Source organism: Platalea leucorodia (assembly GCF_965183815.1).
Source record: "Platalea leucorodia genome assembly, chromosome: 4".
In the NCBI taxonomy this organism is placed as follows: Eukaryota; Metazoa; Chordata; class Aves; order Pelecaniformes; family Threskiornithidae; genus Platalea; species Platalea leucorodia.
In genome coordinates, this window is record NC_138826.1 from 125702920 (window position 1) to 125722653 (window position 19734).

Below are 19734 nucleotides of genomic sequence, written 5' to 3' on the forward strand. Positions count from 1 at the left end.
ATGTACTTGTACCATTGGAGTATCAAATTCCTGAACTCTTAGGGCTGGTCCCTACCCGAAGAGATGCTCTGGCATCCATACAACATTTTTCTTTACCTTTTCCCTACTTCCATTTCCTTTGGTAGAGATCTTCTGATTAATGAAGACTTCAGAAATTGTCTATTTTTCATTACCATTATCATTTAATCAAGCTATCCTTGAACATTCAAGCTTAAGGTCTCTCATCCATGTCCTCTAGTCCTCCACGCCGTGCACAGTTTCATTCTTAATAACTTTTTCCTGATACCGAGTTTAAATCTGCTTTCCTAAGCTCTTGACCATTTGTGCTTTATCACAAGTGTTGCTGAGCACTCATAAAATCCCCTCTTGCAGAGTCGTTGCTATCTAGCAGCTTTCTCGTAATCTGTGATTACTTTATGGTTTGTATCAAGTAAAATAGGAGTATGTTTTTGATCCTTAGCAGTATTAAGTGAAGCACTGTTGTCTTGTTTATGCCAAGAAATTAAAGCCTATTAGAACATGTCAACCACCAGGGCTCAGCTCTCTAATCAAGGTAAGTTTGCTGGAGATTAGGGCACAGGTCTTTAGGAGAGATCTGAAATGGTGATTAATGCCAGGTACTGGGAATCCAAAATTCTTGATTACACCTTTCGCTAGCACTGACCTTTCCTACGGCCTCACACAAGCAATTTAGTCTCTGGTATAGGAAACACTTAGAAACACCATCAGGCTGTTGTGGGATAAGGAATTGCCATAGGTCAGCACATCTGAGCTCTAATAGTTTGCTGCTAGTTTGTACGTGGCCGTTTTCCCTCTAAAAGTTGCCTTCTATTTCTGCTGGTTTGGTCATTTGTAAGCATGTGCTGGATTTTAAGAGAGTTTCAAAGTTATTCCCTTCGCTTCACTGAAAGTTGCTCGTTTCAAATTCAGGCTGCTGTGCCTCTCCTTTCCCATCGAAAGAGGTAAAATGGTATCGGGCTGCATGGTGCAGGTAGCATGAGTTAATTCACATTTTTTTTGAGGGCACCACAAGCGCTGTGTAAATAGGCTTGTATAGAAAGAATGGAGAACATTGCAAATTTATTGGCAGACACGAAAAGATACAGTAAGTTAGTTTAATATGGTCCCATCAACCTTGACAACATGCCCTTAAGGACGTCAGTGGTTGTCACTCCAAGCTGGTGACATTAGGTCTGTTATTTCGGAGATAAGCTTGGTGGTGGTCTCTCTGCTCTCTTCCCGGATGACTCCGCTGTTTCCCTGTTTGATAAAGCCGAGTCACATTATCGATCTGTGAAAGCCAGGGAATAAAACTGCCATCCTTTGCACTTCTCTCCATGCAGCATCTCTCGTTGGAGAGGCAATCTTCAAACTGAACTGCGAATGGGTCCCCCCACGGAAGCACTAGCTGCATCGGCCCAAATGTGTCACTCCAGACCGATGGAGTCAACAGCGGCAGAGGCTTTAGGGAGCAAATTGTTCAGATTTGAAAGGAATTATGCTTCTAAAATTGACAGGAGCTCCTCAGTCAGTCCTCTGAAGGGAAGCTGCCTCCTCTGGAGTGCTGAACGTGGAGGTAGAAAATTACAGACAATTAAGCGGACCTTGTTGAAGTGTTTGGGAAAATGGTTAGTGGTGAGGCATCTCTAATAAATGCTAACCGTGCTGAAACTGTTAGTGATGTCTACTGCAAAAAAAGTCTTTCCTAGTGAAGAAGAGGTGGCTTTCAGGGTGCAGAGGGTGTTGCTACGTATAGTGGGAGATCCAAGGTCAAACACTTGCTTCTGCTGCTGCTGTGTAAAACAAAGATAAAAACAATCCCAGCCTCTCCAGGAGCGAGATTAAAATATAAAGGATTGTGAGGCAGTCGCATGCATTGACGAAGAGGGCTGTGGGAACACCACACACGTTTCTCCCTTTCGGACAGCAGGTCTCAATCCATTATGACTCCTGATACTCAATTCCTAATTGTTTTGATACCTACAATTTTGAAAGGAAGAGTAATTTCTAGAAGAAGCTCCTATGTGTTAAACAGATGGCATCACTGAGATAAAGATATTTTGCAGGAGGAGATGGCAAACATTTTGTGTTAAAATATTCCCAGAATCGGCATGCTGTTCTGCGTACGCAGGAATGGGATCCTGGGATGAAACAATAACGCATAATAAAAATATAGCGTAATACAGCCATACATAATGCAGTATGATATCAGCATAATACATATGCATTGCTTTTTTCAGAGATATCTCTAGACTTTAAGTTGGAATATCCTGCTGTTCGATTTAGAGATGGGAAACCCACCTGTGGGAATCGAGTGACCAACTCCAGAAGGACGTTTGCCTTTTCAAAGGGATTTCTGACATCCTGAATTTTTTAATGGGGGTTTATTTTTAAAAAGACATCTTTCCAGTATGTCTCAAATAGAGCAGTCAGTGATTTTTGGACCAATAAACACAAATTGTGCCCAGGTTGTGGATTTTCACCGATTGCCCATTTTGCCTGTTCTTCTCCAGCTGTTGAGCCTTTGTCTCACCAGCTGTTGGCATTTTATGTATTTTTTTGAAGGCTGCCTTATAGACCTTTTCTACTCTTCATGCCTCATGCTGGCACAGTCTCTAGTCATTCCCTCACTGCTGGTGCTTGGCTCTGAGATGTAGGAATGGCAAAGGCAATGCTAACACATTTAGAGTAACTACATGGTTTAACTACATTGCATTCTTCCCCTTCTGTTTTCCAGATTTATCCAGGAGATAGAGCACGCCATGGAGCTTGGCCCAACCAAGCAGTGTCCGCTCCGCGAGTTCCTCACCATGTACATCAAGAACATCTTCCTCAATCAGGTCCTGGCTGAGATCAATAAAGAAATCGAAGGCGTCACGAAGGCATCTGATCCCCTGAAAATATTGGCTAATGCGGATACCATGAAGATCCTGGGTGTGCAGCGGCCTCTTCTGCAGGTAGGAGCGGAGTGAACTTCCAATACATGCCTTACCGTCCATGTCAAGCCATAACCTGGCTGTATATCCAATGAGGAGGGACATGGACCTGCTCAAGCAGGTCCAGAGAAGGGCCACGAAGATGGTCAGGGGGCTGGAGCACCTCCCCTATGAGGAAAGGCTGAGAGAGTTGGAGTTGTTGAGCCTGGAGAAGAGAAGGCTGCGGGGAGACCTTATAGCAGCCTTTCGGTACTTAAAGGGGGGCTACAGGAAAGATGGGGAAGGACCCTTTATCAGGGAGTGTAGTGATAGGACAAGGAGTAATGGTTTTAAACTGAAAGAGGGTAGATTTAGATTAGATATTAGGAAGAAATTCTTTGCTGTGAGGGTGGGTGAGACACTGGTACAGGTTGCGCAGAGAAGTTGTGGATGCCCCAGCCCTGGAAGTGTTCAAGGCCAGGCTGGGTGGAGCTTTGAGCAACCTGATCGAGTGGAAGGTGTCCGGGCCCGTGGCGGGGGGGTTGCAACTCGATGATCCCTTCCAACCCAAACCATTCTATGAGTCTGTGATTCTATGATCCACAAAATTTGTCTCAACATTGAGTCTGTAACTGCGATGTGCTAGCATAGTCTTTCCTCTTCCAGTCTCTGTGTGCAGGTAGGTCGGTATACATACGTTAAGCGTTCTTATGTTTTGCTTGTGCAAGAGGGTACGTCTGTCTTGCTAAATACGTCAAGCTAAGAGCAATCTTTGCATCTTGCCAGGCATGTGCCATTATTAAAGCACCTTGTAGCCACTGTGACAAATTGTTATCAGCTTTCTTAAACCCCTACCACAGAAGTTTACTTTCAAGATTTTCAATAACGTTTGCCTCCCGTAGAAGTTCTGGGGACACCTGCAAAACACAGAGCCGTGTCATCGGGCTGAATACTCGTGCCAAACTACCAGGAGGAGCAAAGATGAGGTCTGCTGCCTCCCAAGTGCAGCGTGTTTGTGATTGATGGGATGCTGTTGCAGCAAGGCAGCTGTATTGCTTCCTCAGCCAGATAAGAGAGATTTGAGAGATTTGGCTTTGAAGTTAGAGTATTTATATGAGAAGTCTCTTTTGAAAGAGCTTTTTTGAGCTCTAATGTGGAGCAGTGATAATAGCAACAAGCACAGTTCTCATCCCAACTCCATGGGCACTAGGACAGTATGGAAGCCCCCCAAAAAATTCTGAATTATACGTGTTGCATGGGACTGAAAGGAATGAGCTGACTGTCAGCTCCAACTCTTGCTGTGATTTGGGTCAAGCTCTTTTAATCCTTTTAAATTACTCCCTCTTATCTGTAAAATCATCTCCTCAGGGATGAATAATATTGGCAATGTTCTTAGGAAGTAGCACACATCTCCCAAGGTTTATATGGCCGCTTTCTATCTTAGTTTATAGCTGTAAAATATGTGTATGTTATAATGATACATAAGAAGAAGAACTATTATTATTGTTATTATTTGGGGGAAGTCATTAGGATTTTTGCATGTATTAGTGGTCACTAACACTATGCCTGCCTGGGTGCTGTGGGTATGGGATGGCTCTTACAGAGGCAAAGCAAAATTAGATTCCAGCAGAGAGTTTTCAGAAGTCTTTAGAGGGGAACAGCTTCCTTAGAAGGAGGGAGAAAGTTTCTTTACATGGTTTAGAAAATCTCCATGAGTTAAAGTGATGTTTTGGAGCAGCACAGCATCCCTGAATTATTTCATTCCCAAGGTACAGCTTTACCAGCCTTCTTAGAAACTCAGTTATCAAAACCGAAAAGTGGAGGAATAGAATCCATTGTAATTAATTACCAACATAAAAGTCGTTTCAGCATCAATGTTCACAGAGCATAAAATGAGAACAGGGTGTTGCCCCAAGAGCAGGTTATCCCTGGATATCTTGTGCTGAGCCCTCTCATGAGCTGCAGATGGATTTGATGGCATTTGTCTTTTTTTGTCCCTTGGTGCTGCAAAAGTAGTGCCAGTCGGGTGTAAGATGTAATAGTAAAAATGCAGCAGGAACGGTCACGAAACAAGAGCAGGGTATCAGAAACAACTTTACCGAGAGCAGAAGAGGTTTTGTAGATCGAGAACTCAAATGCGTTGGGGGAGCGGGGATGGCGGGGGTGCAGCAAAGAGGGGCCGCGCCGGGCAAGAAGGGACGAAGTGCGGCCTCATTTTGTGGTTATCTGCAATACCGGTGATTGCGCACCATTGCGAGTGCCTAGGAAAACAGAAATATGGCAAATCTGACACACGTAGAAGTCTTCCAAGACTTGATTTTCAGAACAGGGTTGAAAAAAATAATTTTAGGGCAGTTTTGGCTTCCACAACAGGAAAAGTATCGGGAGATTGAAACGATGAGTTACAATAGAAAGCAAAATTCTACTTAATCACGGTCCGAGGAGTCCGTTGAAGAAGTTATTGACGTTCATTTTGAAAGATCTGGAAATAAATAGGTATATTCTGTGCTGTATTTTGTATTGTTTGCCTTTCTTTTTTTTTCTCTTCTGAGAATTAAACTGAGTGAGAACCCAAACACAGCCTGCGCATGCGTCTGACCTCATTGAGAGCTGAAAATGCTTTCTCGTAGCATTAACGCGCAAGCTTTGGAGCAGGACCATGGAGGCTGTTAACCTTACCAATTTGTTTTGGATTCTAAACGTGATAATGTATTTTTGTGGATTGTGGCTTCATTTGTAGCCATGAGAATGTGTTCTATAATATCAATGCATTTTCTTAAAGTTCATTTGGGGTTGAAGAGTCAGAATGGCTTGGAATTTTCTCGTCTAGTTCCTGTAATTTGTTTCTTCATGATGGATGGAAATCATTTTGAACTGGAATTATTCTTGGTCAAAATGTACATGGTCAGAATGTCTGCCTGTTCCCGACATTATAGACGGGTAATTTTGTGAAAGAGAAGAAAAATTGCTGCCTCTTTGAACCAAGTCATCCAAATAGCTCCCTAAAATAATTTTATTGATTTTACATTAAAAGAAAAAAAAAGGCTATTTCTGCATTGACAGTGCTGGCGCCTGAAATGTTTGCCCTCATCACCTCATGGGTACGATGAAAATATAGTGTGCGGCATGAAAGAGCCTTGCACCTCTCTCCCAGCGCTGTGTTACTTTTTCTTGCCTCGTGTCATTCGTGGAGGGGTTCGTGGTTCCACCATCCCACTCCTTTCTATCCCGAAGACCTTTCTGAAGCTTCTGCGGCAGGAGCTGGCGCTGTGATTTGAACACAACTCAAGAATTTATCAGTTCCCACTGCACCGGCTGATGATAGCTGCTTTTTGATAACTATCAACGCGTTTGAACCGAATTAGCTTATAGATAAGGGGTTTTCTAGCATCCTATGCCATCGTGTCCTCACGGCTGAATCATCCATTTCTATAAAGAGATGCTTTAAAAAAAAATTGTAGCTGCCCTTTGTAAATATTACATTTGAGTAGAAGGATGGTCTTGTTTGCCATTCTTCCACCCTTAAATGTAAAATATTGTAAATCCTTTTCCTTTTAAGAGTGACTGAATAACCATGAAACTAATTTGTCTCAAAATTATTCCGCATTAAACTTCATGCTGTAATTGTTTAAATCAGTACTAAATTAGGTTACAAGCAGCTCGACAGCTTCTTATACCCTGTTCTTGTACGGTTCACATTGAGGTGGCAAATCTTTCCAGCTAGGTGGTCACTCCTAATACTGGCCTTAAAAATGTGTTGCCCTGTCTCTGTCCAACAAAAAAAGTGCTGGTTGCTTTGATCTTTCCACTCTATAGCAACAGAGTGGGATTTTTCCTTTAAAGCATCAGTGTGACCGTTGTTTCTTAGAGCAGTATTGTGTAGATGATGGGCGTGATGGTTTTCTGGCCAAGCTCCAGTGGCTGAAAATCCAGCAGAAAAACCCCTTCAGAAGTCAGAGCGTGCAGCTGTTTGCAGGATAACGACTTGCTGGAGCTAAATACGCTATCGCCCGCACCGCTTATCGCATGCCTGAAGTCACTCGCTTGTGATGTTCCAAGGAGACGTCACTGGTAGCTTTGGCATGTTTTCTTCCCATCAAATTACTGGTTATTAAGAAGAAGAATGGTCACAGTGAGTGGCGTTTAAACGGCTCACCAGTAGTGAAGGGTGCGTGCTTTGATACCGAGTGGATGTTATTATTTATTAGTGTAAACAAATTAGTTGTTTTTCCAGGCTGGCTTCCAACGATCAAAATCCATTAAGGAGCAGGCATGGCTGATCAATTGGGTTTTTCCCATTCAAGGGCAAGTGTGACTTTTGAGCCAGCACCTGTGGTTCCGGTCCTCATGTTTCAATTTTTTTTGCAGTGGCATGGTGTCTAAAATTGTATGAAGTGCTTTGCAGATGTTTTCGTCTCTTGTGTGGTGTATCTGTTTCCATTGCACAGCTGAAATGTCAAGAGGTTAAGACCCACCAACTGAGTCTGTGGCTGAGTTTCCAGCTGAATCCTCTTTTTCAGTTTGAAATGAGAGACAAAATTATCTCTCTGTGGGAGTCTGAATCTCCCTATTGCTTTCAATATTTCTTTAGATAATTTTTCCTCTGGGGGGAACATTTAGTGCGGTTACTGCCTTTTGTGGAAGCTTTTACAAGGCTCCCACGTAAGTCATCTGCAGATATGTAAGTTCTCCACTGAGGCTGATCATGGAGATGTAAGTTATATAAAAGCAACTGCTAGCTCTAGGCAAACTGTTATGGCAATGCTTCAATTTATTTTAAAAACCAAGTTTAACATGCACATTCAGTAAAGCCTAGGTAGGAGATAGCTTTAAGTTGCATATGGACATATTGAAGCAGCACGCCTTGCAGGCAGAATTATTTTCTTCCTCTCTGGATCTGGAAAAGCAAAGTCAGGTTTCACAAACCATCCCACGGATGTGACTCACGTTTGACCTGAAGGAAACAGTCAGGCGTTTGAGGTCTCTGTAGCCTATTAATCCCTGCAGTCGTTGGGTATCTCTTCCATAGGTAGGTGCAATTTTGCGTTGGAGCCAGCCAGAATCCATATAACCCTCGCTTGTCCAGTGCTGATCCAGGTTAATATTCCCCACCGCATGACGTGAGGCTCAACACCAAGCTGGTCTTGGCCGTGTGGTTTCTGTCTAGAACATGTGAGAACCTCTCTCCTATTTAAACAAAGTTTTTGAGAGCTGGTGAAATCACAGCTGCTCTACCTGGAGCATGCTGTACTAGAAATTAGCACCACAGAAAAAAGTAAAAGCCTAAGTCTTGATTGAAAGCAGTGAGAGCTGGGTGTAAAATGCCTTTGATCATGGTCCCACCTGAGACCACCACCTTGTTTTGATCACCTCAACAAGTGTGTGACAGCAATATGGCCCGTACCAACCCAGATTGGATTTGAACTTCATAAATGATGCGTTACCATTATTTCCAGATCTTTAATAACCATTTTTTTAGTATTTACATACCCAGTATCATCGGATTGTAATGATGTTAGTGGGAAGGGACCTCTGGAAGTCAGTCTCATCTGCCTGAACCACTGGCTCGGAAGCAAAGTCTGGCAAACACCGGATCAGGTCAGTCATGGCTTTGTCTCAGTGAGTCTTGAAAACTTCTAGAGATGGAGATCCTCTGGGCAACAGTTCTGCATTACTTTCCTACTGGAAAGCTTTTTCCTAGACAGAATTTTTGGCTGCTGTCTGTCATTATGTCACGCGTATGATATATAGAACAGACCTGGAGTCTTCATTTAAATTACGTATTATTTTTATTTCTGTAAATGTGAAGCCTAGACACAGTGCATTTCTTGCATCTGTGTAAGGCACATTAGGGGTGAAGCAGAATAACTAATCCAATGACCACATTATGATCTTAACACTTCTGCCTGCGGTTGTGTCTTGTCATGGCTGATATCTGGTTTAAATTATTACGGTGTTATTAAAGTATACCTCCCTAGGGTCAGTCTAGCCACAGTGGTAGTGACAGTACTAGAGATGAAAGCGTGTATGGAGGGTTTGTACCAATGAGTCTAATCAAAAGATGTTATGGGCAAAAGTGACCAACTAATAACAAGAGATCACCCAGTCTTGTATCTCTTAGCAATTACATTGTGCATTTGGTTAGTAAATCTTAAATGTTTTTACAAGAATTGAATTTAATTGGCAAAACTTACTATTCAAAGACTGCCTTTCTAACATGGCTTTGTCTCTCAATCTGTGTCTTTGTAGTGCATCAGCCAACATCGTTCCTAGGGTCCAAGAGCTAATACTTGAGGGTGAATTCATGTCTTTATCTTTGCTTGCTCAGGGTTGTTTCTGCCAGGTTATTTTAGAAGATGACCTGAGCCGGGAAAGCTCTGTTTCCAGCCTTAAGCTCTGAGTTTGGGCAAAAGCAATGACCATTGCTCTGAATGTCCTTGGGAGCCGGCAGCTTCACGTTGGAAAAGCCCAACCACCTGAGCTGCTGGTGCTGAGAAACCTGACTGGAATGGGGTCAAACCTTGTGTTTTCAGGGTGGGTTGGAGGGTGCGGACTGGCTGCTGTCTCTTTTGATCTTTCTGCAGCAAGATTTTTTTGGTGGACAACCCGTAGAAAAGTAATGGCTTCTGACACATCTGCTGACAGGGACTGAAATGCATTATCACTCTGTCAATCCCATCTTCTAAGAGCTGCCTTTTTTGAGACCTATTTGACTTTACAGACTATCAAAAGCATCCTCAGTTTTTGGCCTGCATGGGAAGAGCAGCAGGCAGTCAAGGGAGAGGCGGATAGCTGCGTGGCCAACGCGAATCCGCGGGCATCGGCTGCTGTACGGGAGCAGAAGGGGCATTGAAGCCCCCGAGGTCACCCTGGGAGCTGGAATGAGTGCGAGCAGAGGGCGGCTTTGCCTCTCTGCATTTTCTGTCTCTGTCTGGTTTTTCTGGCCATTAGTGTGATAAGTGGGACTCAAGGCAAAGTGGAAGCAGAAACGTACTCCAATTCTCGCATGCTGGAGATGGCCTGGCAAAAAAAAAAAAAAAAAAAGAGAGAGAGAGAGAAATAAAAAATAGCTGTCACTGTCTTCTTGGCCTTGAAGATTGACAGCTCACTAGCAGATCCTGTCTATGTCATTGCAATTCCCTGTACAGCTCCTGGATTAAACCTGTCTCCATAGATGCAGTATCTGTTGAGCTGGTAGGGCTTTTATCCCTTCTTTTTTGCTCCTGAATTAATGCGGGGTTTTAGGGTGATGGGAGAAACTACATGCGTAGTCTGCTTCAGTCTTTCCTATTCTTTTTGATAGGAATTTCTTTTAAAATCCTGCAATCATCATGCGTGCAACCGTTTCTGGCTTGGCCAGAAGTCGGCGGGAGCGTGCAGCAATTCACGTAGGGAGGCTGGGGAGACGCACCAGCGTGGTGCTGGGAATGCCTCCAGGATGCTGAGCCCATCGGCTCCCACTGCTGTCGGTGAGATGCAGAGGAGCATCCGTATCTTGCAGGATTAAGCCTTTTAAGGGACCTTCGCTGTCGTGGCATTTACAGTGTTCACCCTCACCCTGGGCTGTGCGGCTGTTTTTCAGTGGCAGTTCATTGAGTAATGGCTAGACTGGTAAAACCACTAAAACTTCCCTGTAAGTTATTTTGTTTTTAATTTTTTTTCTTCTTGCAGTCTGTTTTTTTTTCAGAAGTTGGGAGTAAACCACACGTATCTGCCCCAGCCTCGCTCACAGGCCTTGATTGATTATTTTAATTACCAAAACAGCCCAGACAGGCTCCTTCAGCAGTAGTATTGCGCTCATAAATCCTCATTTTGCCTCACATGGCTGAGCCCACGTGGCTAGTGTCAGAAACAGCCCCTCTTATCTTTCTGTCCAGAGGAGAAGCCATTTAGCTTGGCCACCCTCCTGTTTGTTTAAAGCTTGAGCTGCACATTTCTTATTTGCAACCTCGTTAAACGTACAGCATCCATGGCCGGAGAGCGCGTCCCTGGGATGCGGAGGCAGAGCTGGCCTTCTCGTTAACCCAGCGGCGCTTCCGAAAAGTAAGCGTGAAGTCTCAGACACCGCTACCGCAGAGGCGACACTTCACCCGGCTTTCCTCTTTCCCCCCAGCTGCCTTTTTTCCTAGGTGTTTCTTCAATTTTAAACCAGCGTTTTGACTTCGCTGGGGTTGTTTCTGTGATGGATGACCAGATCCGCAGTGTCCAGGAGGCTCTTAGCATCCACTTGTGAGTACCTACAAAGGCAAAGTCTGATGAACAGCACCTAAAGGAGATCCGTGTTGCTCCATCGCCAGCAGCCCTCCAGGAGTTTCTTTCATAAGTATCTTTTCACTAGGAAAGTTTAATTGCTTTTTCAAAACACAGCAGTGGTAGAGTTTGGGGTCTTGGTTGGGCTTTTTTTTGGGGGGGTCTTGATTAGGCTTTTTTTGACTCTCTGCACCCCTTAGCTGAAGGTTGTGTCTCTCTGTCACAACAGCGCAGGTATTTTTTCCCTTCCCTCTGCTTGGTTTGCTTCGTGAATCCCAGATCCAGTCTGTAACACAATCTCATGCAATGCACTTTACAGATGGCTTCAAGAGAAGAAACTTGCCCGTGTTCTTGCCAGGCTCATTGAAAGTCACATTCCTTTTTTTTTTTTTCCTTGCATTTGAAGCCTGGGCCCATTTAATTTAGGAAGAATAACTCTAATTTCTAGTTTTTGAAATGTTTTCCTAATCAGAAGTGCTGTATGAGAAGAGCCATCGCATTTTAAATAATTGATGGCTACTTTATTGAGTTGTCAGCACTAATTCATCCTCCTTTTGAAGTGCTCAGATGTTCAAAGGAGTAATCCTTTTACAACATGCTCATTTTTTTAAGAAAAGTTCATTTTTATAATTACTTTTTTTTTTTTCCACTGCAGAGTGTCAAGGTAGCTGCGCGGCAAGGGGGAGGGATGAAGTACCTTCCAGCTCACGCAGGCTCTAAAATGCCTTTATTACTACTTCTGCTGCTAATTTCTCTGCCTCCCTCCTTTTGCAGAGGTTTAATTATACCTGTTTGAAAAGTGCATTTTGAAACATGACACCTAGTTCTCATAGAGAACAAAAGAGAGATTAATCTATTGTTAAAAGGAAAGGTAAAGAAGCTCTATTTTTTTTGTCGGGGGCTGCCCCTCCGTGACAAGCAGCATTCGGTGGGAGGATTGCAGAGAAGTACCTGTGATTTTGAAGGAAGGGACTTGTCAACAGGAGAATTAAAAAATGAGAAACAGATGCAGAGATGCTGCAAGCAGAGTATTCCTTCTCGCGCGGTGGCTTTCCCCTCCTCCCCGCCGCTGGCGGAGAGAAAGGTTCCTGCTAGAGTGTATAAACTTTGCTAGCGCTTTAAAGGTTAATAGCGCTCTAAATTACATCTGAAAGAACTGAGAGAAGGCAGTAAATTAAAAGTTTTCTCTCTTGCTAGTAATCTGTAAATAGGCCCTTTCCGTTTCAAAAAAAAAAAAAATAATGGTTTCTCTCACGCACACAAAGCTGTCAGAATGGTAATATTTTGCAAATGATCTGCTTTTGTGCTGTGATTTTTACTTACGTGAACTTCACCATACAGAGGGTAAAAGCTTTGCCTTCGCGTCGCCCATGCAGCGGCACCGTAAAGCTGTTGGGTGGCACCAGGTTCTGCAGCCCCAGTTCTGGTCATTATGGGCCTGATCCAGGACTCGCTGGGGAATTTAAACCATGGGCTCTTTAATTAAAATATTCAGGGACCTTGTGTCTCTGTAAAGTAAACCGCAACAAGGAATGAAAAGAGAGTAAAATGATACAGCTCTACAGGAGAGCCCTGCCCCGGGCTGTGTTCTATTTTAATTAATTAGGTGCTGATTATAGCTGCTGGAAAAGGTAAAGTCAAGAGAGAATTGAAAAGCATTGAATTTGTGAAGATGGTATCCTAGATTCCGATCTCGGCTGACCTTGAAGTCAATGGAGTTACACCGGATTTCTTCCAGTGCCAGTGAGATGAGATCTATCCCATTAGCTCTAAATAATATCTGTAGTCAGTCATTTTAAACATTAAAGGACAGAAAGAGATATGGTCATTCAGCTGCATCCGACTCCTGTTTGCATGAATAGCATCAGCCTCGATAACCCCTTGAGTCACATACAATTAAAAGAAAAACAGGCTTGAAAATGAAGGAAACCAAACATTCAAGCCTCCCAGGGAGCTCCAAGGCACTTCCAGCAAAAGGCACTGAGATTTCTCTATTAACTGTATTTTTTCTCATTTAAGGGTGGTGTCGGAAACTGTATTAACGGCAGGTTGGTGACAAGTTGAATGCTTCTCTTTGGTATTAACATGGCATTTCATATTTAATTCTTGCTCTATTGTTTTCCGTGGCACTTTATTGGCCACAAAATGAAAAATATTATTAATCACCGTTCTCCTAGTGAGACACTTCAAAAGAGTGAAGATGACCCATTTGCCTAGAAGTATTAACTGCAAAAATGTACACGAGCTGGTGCATTAGAGCTCTCATCCAGGTGCTACTCAAATCATTGATCTGAAAATAAAACTATATGTGTTTTGCGTCTTCCTGGAGTTACTTGAAGAACTGTTTCCCATCCTCTAAGTAGAAACACTTCGACTTTGCTGTTTGCATTGCCGCTGATGCAATAGAGCGTGGTCAACCAGCAGGGAAAACCAGCAAACCAGCAGGGAATGGTGCCAGGTCCCAGTGGGTGATGTAGGAAAATGGTGCTGTGGTGTAATAGCTGCACTTGCAGACTTGTGGGGATGTAGGTTTGGAAGAAATGTTTGGAGAAATTTATTCCCCGATTGGCACAGGTGATGTCATTTTAGAGACCCTCTCGAAACAAAGCTGCATCTGAAAGGTGGCTCTTCTGCTCTTGGTTGCTTCTCCATTTAAAACCCTTTTTCTTGTTCCCAGGTTAAAGGTAACAGCCAACATTGACCATTTATTTTGCTCCTTGCACTCCTGCTGGGTTAAAAACAATGTTTTGACATTCAGATTCATTCCTTTTAATATTGCTTGGTATTTGGGGATTTTGATTTGGTCCCTAGTTCTTCCTGATGAAATTGTGTACAAGATGTGCTTGTTTTCGGGTTTGTAAAGCTAATTGCAACCTGCAGGAGTGTGCATAGGAGCAGCCAGAACATCCAGATTTCATCTCTAGTGCTCAGCCTGAACTCCAGGAAGACTGGCAAAGCAAATAATAATAATAATAATAATTAATAATAATAATAATAATAATTCTTAGAATCATAGGATCATAGAATCATTAAGGTTGGAAAGGACCTCTGAGATCATCGAGTCCAACCGGTAACCTAACTGCCTGGTCCACCTCTAAACCATGGCCACAAGCACCACATCCACACCTTTTTTGAACACTTCCAGGGACTGTGATTGCCCCACTGCCCTGGGCAGCCTGGGCCAGGGCCTGGCCACTCTCCCCGTGAAGAAGTTTTTCCTAATACCCAACCCAACCCTGCCCTGGCGCAGCTTGAGGCCGTTCCCTCTCGTCCCATCGCTTGTTCCTGGGGAGCAGAGACCGACCCCCCCGGCTCCAGCCTCCTTTCAGGCCGTTGCAGAGAGCGAGGAGGGCTCCCCTCAGCCTCCTCTTCTCCAGGCTGAGCCCCCCCAGCTCCCCCAGCCGCTCCTCCCCAGCCTTGTGCTCCAGCCCCTGCCCCAGCCTCGCTGCCCTGCTCTGGCCACGCTCCAGCCCCTCCATGGCCGCCTTGGGGTGCGGGGCCCAGCGCTGAGCACAGCATTCGAGGGGCGGCCTCACCAGTGCCCAGCACGGGGGGACCATCCCTGCCCTGCTCCTGCTGGCCACACCAGTCCTGATCCAAGCCAGGGTGCCACTGGCCCTCTTGGCCACCTGGGCACCCTGCTGGCTCGTGTTCAGCGGCTGTCGACCACCACCCCCAGGCCCTTTCCCGCCGGGCAGCTCCCAGCCGCTCCTCCCCACGCCTGCAGCGGTGCCTGGGGTTGTTGTGTCCCCAGGGCAGGACCCGGCCCTGAGCCTTGCTGACCCTCACCCCGTGGCCTGGGCCCATCGCTCCAGCCTGGCCAGGGCCCTCTGCAGGGCCTCCTGCCCTCCAGCAGATCGACACTGCCACCCAGCTTGGTGTTGTCTGCAAACTTACTGAGGGTGCACTCAATCCCCTCATCCAGATCATCGATAAAGATATTGAACAGGACCAGCCCCAGCACTGAGCCCTGGGGAACACCACTTACATTGGTAGGGCTTGGGGAGTAGCCACATGCTTTAGAAAGATAGGTGAATTTGCTTGCTTTTGCAGATAGAAGGGTTTATACCACAGCAGAGGTGTAGGTGTTGGGTGAGCTCCTCAGAGTTACCAAAAAGGCTGTCAAAGAGTGACCAACAGCCCATGACTTCCAAATTATCATTGCCTCTTCAAATCAGTGGACCAAGCTATGTTTAAGAAATGGCCCTGCTCAGAGCAACATCAAATGCTTCTGGCCATGATGAAGCTTTTTAGCCCTTCCTGTGAACCATCTGCCAGTAACTACTGGAAGGGACAGGGAACAGGTCTTAGAGCAATTGCCACACCACAAAGCAGAGACTGTAGTCTGAACTATCCAGAAAAAAAAACAACAACAAAAAAAAAGAGGTTAAGATTAAGCAGCTGATGCTCTGAAAATAAGAACCTGCTGTTAGATCAGGGAGGAATATCCATGACAAATGGACTCGGGCAAGCAGAATCTACCCGCTGTTGAGTGTAAACCAACAAATAGCTGGAGGGTGTCAGGGCTTACTTGGTCTTTTAGGTTCTTAGAAATAATTTGGCAACACTTGCATGGTTTGTCAAGCCAACAAAATCTCGTTTAATTGAAATGAATTGCCTGTGTGTGTATAAATGCATATTGAAATTTCTGTATCGCGGCCTCAAACCGGTAACGCGGGCTGAGCATCTCCTAATTGCGTTCGGCGTTGCATTTCACAGCTGGGCTGAAGAGCAGCCAGAAAAGCTGCTTTTCATCAAGTCAGGTTTCAAGTGAGGGGGAACAAGTCCTCCTGCTAATTTTTACGTTAATAATTCACCAGGACCGTAGCACTGGAGATACAAAGAGCTGGTTGAAGTTTTGAAAAGGAGAGAAAGACTTTTCAAATCAAAGTGTTGATTTGAGAGTGAGCTAATGCAAAGAGTTTAACCCAGGAGCTGATATGCTCAGGCAGGTATGTTTGGGTGTCTGGAAAGATGTGAGCTTCACAAGTAAAATCCATTTTTTATATAATGGGAATAAGAGCTCTTGAACATTAAACAATCCAGCCTTGGAGAGAAGAAGGTGTTTAACAGCACCTTCATTTTTGTTTTGCTGAACATTGGTCTTAGCCTGACATGTTTTCATAACCTTTAAAAAAAAAGAAAGAAATTCCCCTAATGGAGCTGAGAAAGCAAAATCCCTTGATAATCTGCAGCTAAATTAGGGCTCCAACTCCTTTATACATGAATCGGAAAGGAAGAGTTTTGGGCACGGCTCAGACAATGATGCCAGATCTGCGGCAGCATGAAGCCTTCCAAAAATGGTCGAAATATCTATATATTTTATCTTATTTATTTTTTTATGGGAGCTTGAGCGCCAAGGCACTGAGCTGTGACCGGTGGAAGAAGGAAGAGGGGAAATGTGTGCTGATGATATTGGCAGGTTGTCGTTGGAGTAGACATGAGGGTTTGAACCCCCTTGAGATCTTCTCCAAATATTCGGTGGTGGGCTGGTGTGAGCCACCCTTGCTCTGTGCAATGTGCCTTTCCCCCGGGCTGTTCCCCCAAACTTCTCTTTTGGTATTTTTATGTGGGTATCAGCTTGGCTTTTTTCTTTTAAAGTGCATTTCCACCCTGTATCGTTTGGCACTGATCCATATTTAGGTAATGAGAGAGGTTGTTTTCCCTCTGATGAGGAAAATTATTTTAAATGTTTTTCTTCTAATAGGTTAGCAAGTGTTGAAATTGATGTAATGAAATAATGACAGGGGAGCATCTCCCCGTGAGTTTACTGCGGTGGTGAAAAACATGTCTCTTGACAGGCTTTGGGTTTTTCTTCTAGGTTTGTTCCCTTGCACTTGTTCTTTTGCTTTGCCCTTAGTAATCAAACAGCTCTTGAAGGTGTAGGGTGGCCTGAAGGAAATACTGTTTAAGTCCAGTCTATCTCCACGAGCCAGTACCATCCACACCAACCTCATTTACCAGTACCAGATCTCTACTTGACCGCTTGCTTTTGCAGGAGATGGTACACATCGTTGCCTCTTCCCTTTCCCTTTTCCTTCCCTAAACCCCCAGTGTCTGGTTATAACTTGTAGCCGTACATAATTTAAGGTTATTTATAGATTATTCCTTACTTGCCTTCTGTAGTTGCATCATTTCTTGCAGGTATGGTGGTAGCACAAGGCTTCAAGAGAGAGTTGAATGAAGGTGGGGATGACCTGGCTGGCCAGTGGAGGATTTTCCATGTATAAGAAATCATAAAAATCCTGAAGTAATTACACTGGAGACAGATAAATGACACGGTCAAGATTAGTGTTGGTACCAAAGGAGGACACAACACAAAAGCAGGCAGCGATGTAGTGGCTGGGATGGAGTAGAGCATGTCTGGCCAAGGAAACTGTTCAGTTGCCATCCCTACCATTGATTTATTTTGTGCATTCAACTTTTTTAAGAGGCTACTAGAATTCAGCTCCAGGTCCAGGCTGTAAGATAATCCTTTCTCTTTTTGCACTGGACTCTGGAGGAATGGAAGGGAACTCGGGAAACAGCCAGTCGGAAAGTTCATGGCAGCACAGGCAAGAAGCAAGTATTTACAGAGCGGCTCGAGAGCTGAGTTTGTCGTACAAGCTCGGGTCAAAATCATCTCATCTGGGTTTTTCTTTTCGGATCTAATTCAAGGTGCTGACTTCGGGTTGCATGCATTGCTGGGAAAAAGAAGCTGATTTTAGTTTGGTTGATATTCTGATGGTGGCTTCATGGAGCAGGTCAATGTAGACAAGGTCTAACACAGGAAAAAAAGTTGTGGCAGAAGTTTGTGGATCTATCCTTAAGCCTTCGCTTTTGGAGATTGACATCCACAGATGATGGGGAGGAATAACGGAAAATTTCCAGAGGCAGGAGGGGAAAAAGGGCAGTATTTGGGAGCTGAGAGCCTTCTGCGGGTGGACTTCCAATGAGAAGATCCTCTCCAGAATGTTGCATTAGCTGTCCAAGGCCTCTTCCCTGCCTCATCTCCCACCTCACTGGACACGTGTCAGACAACAGTAAGTCCACAACTGCTTGCTGGACCCGTATCCTTGCAATAATTAAACTTAAAGGTCATTTATTATGAGAGTTAGTTCATGCCCCCAAATTATTTTTTCATTTAATTGCATAATAAAGCAGGAGCGGTCCATTTTTAAGCACCTTTATCATGGTAAAAATAGCAGTCAAGTCGCAATGTAAAGCGTTTTTCACTTTTGTGATCTATTCTTTTCAATCAGATAACTGTCCATATCTGCTCTCTCTCGGCTTTCTCATCAGTTTATGATCGCATGAAGCCTCCAGCATCCTTCCTCGTTTATTTTTGTATACCATGCTGTTAGGAAAGGAAAATGAAAATAGAAGGAGCAGAGAAAACTTGAACACTGTAATTGCTTTTTCAATCAATTTGAGAGTCCTGCTGTAGGAACAAAATGCAAGAGCATTTAAAAATATGTTTATGTTTCCAACTTATTGCAGGAAAATGCTCAACTCCCTTTTCTGCTGTCTTCTGACATAGATATCCTTGGTGCAGCAAATTATTAAATGGATGGTGGGAATATTTAGGTAAGGCCAGTGGAAATTGGTCAACAAAAGCATGCTTTCCGCTGACCCTTTGGGGACCTTCTGTGTATTTTGCTGTAAATGGATTAGCACCGTTTTTCTTGGGTGACTTTTATAAATTGGTTCTGGGCGAGATACGCGGGGTCACAACACAGGGTGAAACCCTCACTTTCTTTATTCAGAGTTTACTCCGTGATTGCTCACTGAATTTTTGTTAGCTAAGGAGGTCTACGAAGGCAAACATCAGGATTTGTCCCGTTTCCAGCATTCACAAGCAGCTTTGCGTATCGCCAGCATCGGGAGATGGGAAGAGCCGTGTGTGTCGGTGGTAGCCACAGGGCTACGCGGTTCCTGGAACAGAGAGGAGAGGCTTCAAGGTTGTGCTTTCAGTTTAGGGGAGAGATGAGAAGGGACCATATATTTCTATAAGTGCCTGATTGCAGCCCTGTTCATGATATTGCCATTCGAGTCTTCCCTATAATAAGGAAATTTCAGGGATGGCTCAAAACCATGTTTTGTTGAAGGTGTTGAACTGTGTTGAAGGTTTCCCAAAGAAAGGGATTTTAAGCAAAAATAAATCTCCTAGTGCCATAAGCGACATCACCTTTTAGGGGGCTATTAAATTACAATTTTAAAAACCCATTGGCAGAGTGTTGGGGATGCTTGGGGCTGGGTGCTGGTACCCTGGGCAGGTAGGGATAGGGAAGATGCAGCACTTCAGCTCTAACTTGGTGTATACTGGGACAGCTTAAGGCTCCAAGGATTGAAGATCTGTAGCTCAGGACTAAGGTGTGTTGGCAGACGACGGTAAATGAGTCTGGTAGAGCGTGCCAAGCACAGGTTTGCCCAAAGCACATCTATAAGCAATATTTTCATGAGCACTTGCATCCACATTCATTTAACACAGGGGGAATGAGATTTCTCTGTCTCCTATACATCCTTCACATTTACGTCAAACATGTCAGCAAAAGAAGATTGATTACATTGTCGTTAATGGGGCTGCATT

The 19734-nt window shown here is 44.2% G+C and overlaps 1 protein-coding gene across 3 annotated transcripts in view; it reads left to right on the forward strand.

Moving 5' to 3' along the window:
• Positions 1-19734, forward strand: part of EXOC4 (exocyst complex component 4) — a 411704-nt gene that overhangs the window by 298902 nt on the left and 93068 nt on the right. For all 3 annotated transcript variants that reach the window (XM_082310080.1, XM_082310081.1, XM_082310082.1), the window contains exon 11: positions 2738-2957. In XM_082310080.1, the coding sequence (XP_082166206.1) occupies positions 2738-2957 (220 nt within the window). The remainder of the gene's footprint in view (positions 1-2737; positions 2958-19734) is intronic.